The sequence below is a fragment of the Strigops habroptila genome, chromosome 3, assembly GCF_004027225.2.
Source record: "Strigops habroptila isolate Jane chromosome 3, bStrHab1.2.pri, whole genome shotgun sequence".
Lineage (NCBI taxonomy): Eukaryota > Metazoa > Chordata > Aves > Psittaciformes > Psittacidae > Strigops > Strigops habroptila.
The window spans coordinates 77,598,895-77,606,447 of NC_044279.2; the positions used below are offsets into that span (position 1 = coordinate 77,598,895).

At 46.2% G+C, this 7,553-nt stretch overlaps 1 protein-coding gene across 2 annotated transcripts; it reads right to left on the reverse strand.

The window, feature by feature from the left end:
* Nucleotides 1–410: 410 nt before the first annotated feature.
* Nucleotides 411–7,547, reverse strand: PHF5A (PHD finger protein 5A). Of its 2 annotated transcripts, XM_030478800.1 has the most exons (4): nt 7,280–7,547; nt 5,801–5,824; nt 4,222–4,388; nt 411–1,113 (listed from the first exon to the last, which is right to left on the reverse strand). In XM_030478800.1, the coding sequence occupies exons 1-4, from the start codon at nt 7,329–7,331 to the stop codon at nt 1,024–1,026; spliced, it is 333 nt and encodes a 110-aa protein (XP_030334660.1). In that variant the 5' UTR covers nt 7,332–7,547; the 3' UTR covers nt 411–1,023. The 2 variants fall into 2 exon arrangements, with proteins under 2 accessions (XP_030334660.1, XP_030334661.1); XM_030478801.1 differs by lacking the exons at nt 5,801–5,824; nt 7,280–7,547 and adding an exon at nt 4,769–5,336.
* Nucleotides 7,548–7,553: the final 6 nt, after the last annotated feature.

Sequence of the window (7,553 nt, forward strand, 5' to 3'; positions counted from 1 at the left end):
ACACATAGCCTAGAACACAATAGTTGGTTTCCAGTTACAGCAGGGAAGGCTTTAACTTATTCACAAGAACAGGATAGCGAGTCAAATAGCTTAGTTAGGTTTTAGAAAGGGATTGGATGTTTGCATGGTGAAACAACATCCACAGCCGTATTAGCTCGGATAAGGGTTACAAGCTCAGCGATCCTCACGCTACGCGACAAAATGATCAGTGGTTGGGATCACAGGCAGACAAAAGCAATAGCCGTTCCCTGAAGCTCCTTGCAGCAACGTCACGTGGCCATAAGCAGACACTGTCAGAAACCAGATAACCCATTGTGCAGTTCTAGCTGGGTTAATCCTGCGTGTCCCCGAAAGCTCCAGAGAGGCTAAGCACAGAATGAACTGGAGAGAAATCCTTGTTATACAAAAAATAAAACCAAAAAGAAGAAGCTTTATTGGTATGCATCCTACAAAAATGGTTACAAGAAAAGGCCTTGGATTAATCTGTCAAAGCAAACATGGAACAGCTGTGCTCTCCCTAGGAAAGCACCAGCCACAAGCAGGTTCCTTACAAAACAGGGCAGCATGGAAATATACTGGAGGAGGGGGAGCAGACACATGGGCTGGATGCTCTGTTGTTTAGAACTGATGCATGGGGTGATTTCCAACAATTGAGAGGAGGCCTGGTAAGAACAACCCCAAGGTGTTTCCCCACACCACAAATGGCACTTGCTTTTTACTGAGCTGGTATCCTTCATGTGTAAATACTTGCCCACCAGGATTTTTATAGCGAGCTGGGGCAGCTACTAGCAGAGCTTCTGGAAAGGCAAGAGACAGTAATCCTCACTTGTTCTTTCTGATAGCCAGTTCTGACCAGGTTTCAGTCCCCACTCAGTCTGTTACTTCTCCAACCCCAAGTATACCACTGAATTTGTACTGCTCTATAGAAAAATAATCAATATTTTCAATATTTTTCAATACTTGTGAAGTCCAGAGATGTTCCAAGACCCTCTTGCCAACCCGACAGGAGGCATAGCCGTAGGATCACCTCTTCTTGAAGCCATATTTTTTCCTTTCATAGAAGAGATCTGTCTTGGAACTGCCCAGGTTGACGATCTTTGGGCAACCATCTCTCTGTAAGAAGAAAAGAGGATGTACGTCAGGAAATGGGCAAACACGACAACATCATCACTTACATAGTTCTAGTAGGTTCTCAGTTCCCACACTCCTCACTCTATCCTTGACGTGCATTTTGAATACCTGTGCAGACAAACTGCCCTTCAATTCTGGTTACTGCCAGCAAGAGAGTAGTGGAACAGAGAAGAGGATGGACACCTTTTTAACATTACTCTAGGACATTATCTTTCTCCATCTCTAGGGTAAAGATGGGAAAACCCAGCTCTTATAACATCAGCAGTTGAATGAAAAGGATGCTCAGTGCCTCAAGACTGGATTCTTTCTAAATGACAATATGCAGGATTTATAGAACCCAGAGGAATAACCTTTACCCTCCTTAGGCAAAAAGAATCTTGTTGCTTTAGATGTCACCAAACCATTCTCGTGATTAGGGATCCCTCTGAGCTGTGACAGCAGAACTGAATCTCAGATTTCCTGCATCCTGGATTGATTACTGCAGAGGCAGTATGGTCATGTTGGGAGAGGACAGCTATTCACAGCAGCTACACGGAATTAACTTCTTGTACCTGAATCTCAGTGGACCGTGGGAGAAAAGGCACAAGAAAAGCAAGAAGGGAAGCAGGAGAGACCCACCTCAGAGGTGTGTTTGCAAAGGCAAATGGCAGATGCACTCTCGGTGTACCAGGGAACATTTGCCCGTGGGCCACGTGAGCCCAGCATCTACTTAACACTTGGAGGCAAAACGCTGTGGCTGGTGACAGCAGCTGTGAGGGGCCCAGCAGGCAGAGGAACATGTGTCCTTGACTGTTGTGTAAGCCTGAGTGCATTTGATTTAGAAAGCCTCTGGGCAGATGTCAGATGCTATAGAAACTGCACTCAAACTGCCCCACCAATCCCTGCTCCTGTGCAGGAGATGCAACCCAGTGGGGAGGGTCTGCATGGTAGAAATAATGGGTGGGAGAAATCATCCCTCCCCCATACACTTGCCACAAACAATCCCCAGCAAATCGTCTCCTTAAGTGATTTTGAAACTCAAGAGTAGGACTCTTCCAAGTCTTACCTCCCACAATCCAGGGAGTCTGTGACAATCTTGACAGCATTATTGCAGGGCTCTTTTCATTCTTCCACCTCCTCCTAAGGAGGCAGCACATGAACATGCTTCTGTCCCCAAGAAAACAACTCACAGCTGCCCTTGGTAACAAGGCAGGATTTCAGCCCTTACCCACAGATTAAAGTGGTATGAAACAATACCTCACTCCTCCCTCCACCAGAAGAAATGAACCAAGAGTAACCAGGCCCTTTGCCTCGTGCCTAACATAATTCCACCTCCTCCCTCCATTTTAGTCTTCGCTTTCTTGCTTCACTATCTTTTCCAGTCTTTCTCTGAGGATGATGGAAGTGTTGTGACTGATACCTTGGAGCGTTACAGCTTCAGGTATAAAGCTCTGTCCATCTACTTTTCTTATTCACATCGACACTAGCTACCATAACTGTGACAGCAGGACACTTAACTTTACTCATTCTGGGCGCCCTACACCTGTGGTAGCACTTTTCAATCCTGCAAGTCAATCACATCCAATCTCTGTTTCAGATCTGCAACTTCACATCTGTAATAATCCCTAACATTTGAGTTTGCTGGTACAAGAGCAACTACCTTCACCCAGCTGTCAAAATTCCTCAGTTCTGACTTGTCATTCTCCTGGTCCTCCTGCTCTGTCTACAATCCTCCCTTGCAGAGCAGCTGGCTATTTCACACCTGAATCAGACACAATAAGCTACAGGTGAGCTTAGGTTGTGAAAAATACTTGTTGGGAATCAATATGAATTGGGAGGAATAAAACCAAGCCTACTTTACTCATGATTTATCAAGCCAGGTGCCTTGGTTCCAAAGGCATGTGAACAAAACTACTGTTTCTCACAGCATTTCTGAAGTAGGAGGCAGCACCACTACCACAGCCTTTATATCCTTATTTTGATACTAAGAAAGATTATGGTCCTGTCAGATCCAATGACTAAACTCAAACGTGTACCTACCCCTGTCTTGAATTTAGCTGCAGGCCTCTAGAGAAAAGGTAGGCACTGCAGAGAATTAAACCAGCAACTCACTCAGCTGAGCAGGTTCCTGTAACAATCTGAACCATTCTCTCAGCCTGCCCTTCACTGTCATTAGGGTGTGCTGGAAATTGCATTTGCAAAGCACCAAAAGCCAAAGAACCTTTAACAGACACTCTCACAGCTCTCAGGCTCATATTCTGGGGACACTGCAAATGTTCTTGCTCTTCCCCAAAGTCTTTCCACCACTACATTTGCAGTTCTTCATGTTCTGCGCTCATTATGTTGGATATTAACAAATACTTTAAAGGGGCTGAAGAGCTGCCTCATTTCACACACGGAGTAGCGATGTCTCAGCACAAGAAGATTATAAAAAGATTATAGCACCGACAATAGAAATAAGGGATCATTACACCAAAAAGTGTTACCAGAAAAAGAGATGTCTGCAATATAGGCCATCCAAAAAAAAAAAGAGTAAAAAAATAAATCATAGCCCACTGAAATTATACAAGCAGCTTTAAACTTGTAAAACACAATTGGTAGTGCAGACACTAGACACTAAGGTCAATCTTTACGCTGTTACCCAAAGGAAAACACAGGTGGCAATTCCACAGGCCTTACGATACTGTACGTGCCCTTGGTCAGTGGCTGATAATGGACTTCCAGTGAGGAGCTGCTCCTACCACTGCGTTTGCAGTGTCTGGAATATCTCTGACTCTGATAAAACCTAGGCTGAGAGATCTGGTAACACAACAACTTAAAGTGGTAACAAGCAGTGCGTGGAGGAAGCGAGCCTTGAGTGTGCAGTGCAAAGTAGCCAAAGACCCTTTGGGATGAAGAGAATTCCAATATCTCAAAATGCTTTGCCAACAGGGGAAACTACCAACAGGGGAAGAAAGGTAGGAGGTAATGAAAACCAGTGCCAATATTGGTTAGTGGAACCCAAGCACCCCATGTCCAACACTAATTTCAGTAGCTCCGAGCCCCTTAAGGTAAGCATGGCTACTAAATAAAGACATAACGGATTCAACAGGAGACAGGATGACAACATACATCTTTTTCCTGGATGGTGCACTCCTTGCAGTAGTAGGCATCAGACACTCCTGGTCCTCCGCAGATCACACAGCGCCCTTGGTACGAGCCATAGTTACACTCGTCACATATGCGCACCAGGGTGCAGGGCCGCACGTAGGAGTCACAGATCACACACTTGCCATCACCTGCAAGTACAGCAGAGCCACTGGTTACAGAGTGTCCTTTTCTCCACACCCTCGTCAAAGAGGAAAAGCTGCTGAGTCAAAGAACTTGCTTCTACGCTCAAAGACAATGCAATTGAACCGCAGAAATTTATCTTGTGTGCACAGGGTGCAACTCGGTATTTGCACCCAGACTTGAGAGGAACAAGAGCCAGTAGCCTGTAATATCTGAGGGTTTTATTTACTCATTCGTGCATTCACAATCAGAGAAGGAACTCAAAGTCACTTCTGTGATTAGCCAACACCTGCTTAGATGTTACCATTACTTTTAGTCTAGAACTTTTCCTGAGTTTTTCCCTTGTGAAGAAAACAAAAAGCTGGACTGACAGGACTAATGTCCTTACCTAGACAGCAGCAGCAGTGTAAGCTTGTCCCACAGTGCCACATCAACAAAAGTCTGGGGTTACTCTCCTCAAAGAGATGAGGTAAGAGATTGTACTCATGGTCCCTTTAATCCTTCATCTGAGAGAAGGCCAAAGAAAGGGCAAACTGGCGTAAACAGCCATTTCACAGAAGTAGCTCTTGCTTTCTCACAAGGAACCAAGTGAAATTCAAGTACTCATATCATACAGATGCCATTGACAGTCTCTGCTGCGCTGGACCTTATCCAAAACACTGACCTAGGGACGAAAGGCTTCATATCCTATTACCAGTTCCCAAGGCATCTAATCCTGACTCCCACAAACAGCTCATCTAACCTGCTCTTAAATCTCCAGCACGACAGCCCTCAACTGCTACCAACGGGAACCTGTTACACTGGTGAGTGCTCTTGTAAACAATCTTGTTGCTTCAGACTGAGCTTCTTTCAACTTTGCTTATTTCCATACTATTTTTGAATCACAAACTACTTGTCTTATTTGCTCTGTTTCCCTACAAGGATCTAATGACAGATCATACTCTTTATTGCCTTCTCCAGTTGAGCACTGGCATTCAATTCTGTGGTTCTTTTTCTGCTCTAGCTCTAGATGTTGTGTGTGCTCCCCCTTTTTTATTCTAAATGCTGAAGGGAACCTTTTCAAGGTGTCAGATTCCAAAAATGCAATTTTTTTACCCCTGCTTTGAAACGATGAGGCTGATCATTTTATATTACAGATTACAAGGAACCACTCAAGAAGTCACTGTAGCCTCAGCTACTGCAAACACTGTCAGCATATTCTCTAGAACAGTATGCATTTGCCTGGCAATCTATTTGAGAGGGTAACTTTGTAATTATTCATTTATTTACACTTGCAATTCACAAGTAACTATTCCCATCTCAAAGAGTGACATCAAGTTCATGGTTAAAGCGAAAACAGAACCCAATCCCCAATTCCAAACTGGATGCTCTAACCACACCACCGTGTTCTCAAGCAACTATATGTAGAAGCTATACTTACATTTTTCACAGAGTCTTCCAATTGCTGTAAGAAAAAGAAGAAAAAGATTTGAGGCAGAAGCACGAAAAAAACATAACTACAAGCCCGAATGTCAAATATGTCAAATAATTATCTTCTGCAGTGAGCAGCCTTTAAAAAAAGTAGACCACAGAAACAGTTTGAGCATAAATACAAACATATATATGATAAAACAATATATACCCTCCTGGAGACATTTACCAAGATCAAAGTTTAGATGCATTGTAAATGCACAATGACACCCATTGACAGTAAAAAAATCTGCATTCGCTATTCCATTTCAAACACAGCCAATGTACCCGACTGAAGGAAATCCTATACATGAATCTTGGCATAGCTTTTACACTGGTTCTAATGAGCGAAAAACAAATTAACCAAGTGTTTATTTGATTTAAGGCAGCCCAAATACCTCCCTCACTTCGGAACAGGAAGGTAGTTACAATTATCTTAGATGTCTTGTCACTTGTCTGGGAAACTGACAAGTTTAGTCATTTTGATAAATGTCGTAAATATCAAGTTCTAAAACCAGGTCTACACATTCACAAAAATAGTGATTCAGTTAAGTCTGAGGGTCAAGAGATTCATCAGGGCAAATTCTGACAAGAAAAAAAGCTCATTATCTGTAAACAGGTATAATAGGTGTAAACAGGTACACAGGCTGAGAGAGTTGAGCTTGTTCAGCCTGGAGAAGAGAAGGCTCAGGGGAGATCTTAGAGCAGCTTCCAGAGCCTGAAGGGGCTACAAGAAATCTAGAGAAAAGTTTTTTACAAGGACCTGTAGGGACAGGACAAGGGGGAATGGCTTTAAACTGACAGAGTGTAGGACTAGATTAGATATTAGGAAGAAGTTCTTCCCTGTGAGGGTGCTGAGGTCCTGGCACAGGGTGCCCAGAGAAGCTGTGGCTGCCCCATCCCTGGCAGTGTTCAAGGCCAGGTTGGACACAGGGGCTTGGAGCAACCTGCTCTAGCAGAAGGTGTCCCTGCCCGTGGCAGGCAGTTGGAGCTGGATGAGCTTTAAGGTCCCTTCCAACCCAAACCAGTCTGTGATCCTCTAACCTGGAATACAATTCTATCTTGCAGACGAGAAGATGCTCCCAGAGCTGAAGCTTCAGCTCGTTCTGCCTCCACTGGTACGACCAACACAACAGGAGCGAAGTGCATCAAAACCGCGTCTTTTTGCGTACAGCACCCACCGCACCCGCGGAACAGGATCCTGCGGCTCCCAGGCCCTGAAGCCACTCAGCCCCATGGGGGAGGCGCGGGCCTCCCCCAGCAGCGGACCCCGGGACCAGCGGCCCCCCCCGCAGAACCCCAACACAAAGGTGATATAAAACCGCGGAGGGGGAGGGGCGCCCGCACAGCCAGGCCTAACGGCCGCTAACGGCACACACACGCGAGCGCGCCTCCCTCGGCGCCGCAGCCGGTGTGCGGCGCGGTGCGGGGCGGTACCCGCGGCACTCACCGACGCCGGCCTGCTTGCGGCAGAAGATCAGGTCCGGGTGGTGCTTGGCCATAGCTACCCCGCACGCGCCCGCCGCCGCGCGCGATCACCTCCGACCCGCTCTCCCCGCCCGCCCCCGGTCCTGGCTGGGGTGAGGACAGCGACTGAAAATGCGCCGCCTCGAGAGGGAAAGCCGGAGCGCGGTCGCGTGGAGGGCTGCTGAGAAAACACTCTCCACCGTTAAACTCCCCCGGCCCCGGGGACAACGCGCTTCGCGGCCTGCCGGCCCGCTTCT

What these genes read in the sequence shown, in the direction of transcription:
- PHF5A (XM_030478800.1), bottom strand. Translation starts at nt 7,331, where the DNA reads ATGGCCAAGCACCACCCGGACCTGATCTTCTGCCGCAAGCAGGCCGGC. An exon ending in TGGAAGACTCTGTGAAAAAT is followed by an intron (nt 4,389 to 5,800) that starts GTAAGTATAGCT and finishes CTGTACTTGCAG; the next exon opens with GTGATGGCAAGTGTGTGATC. An exon ending in GCACCATCCAGGAAAAAGAT is followed by an intron (nt 1,114 to 4,221) that starts GTATGTTGTCAT and finishes TTCTTCTTACAG; the next exon opens with AGAGATGGTTGCCCAAAGAT.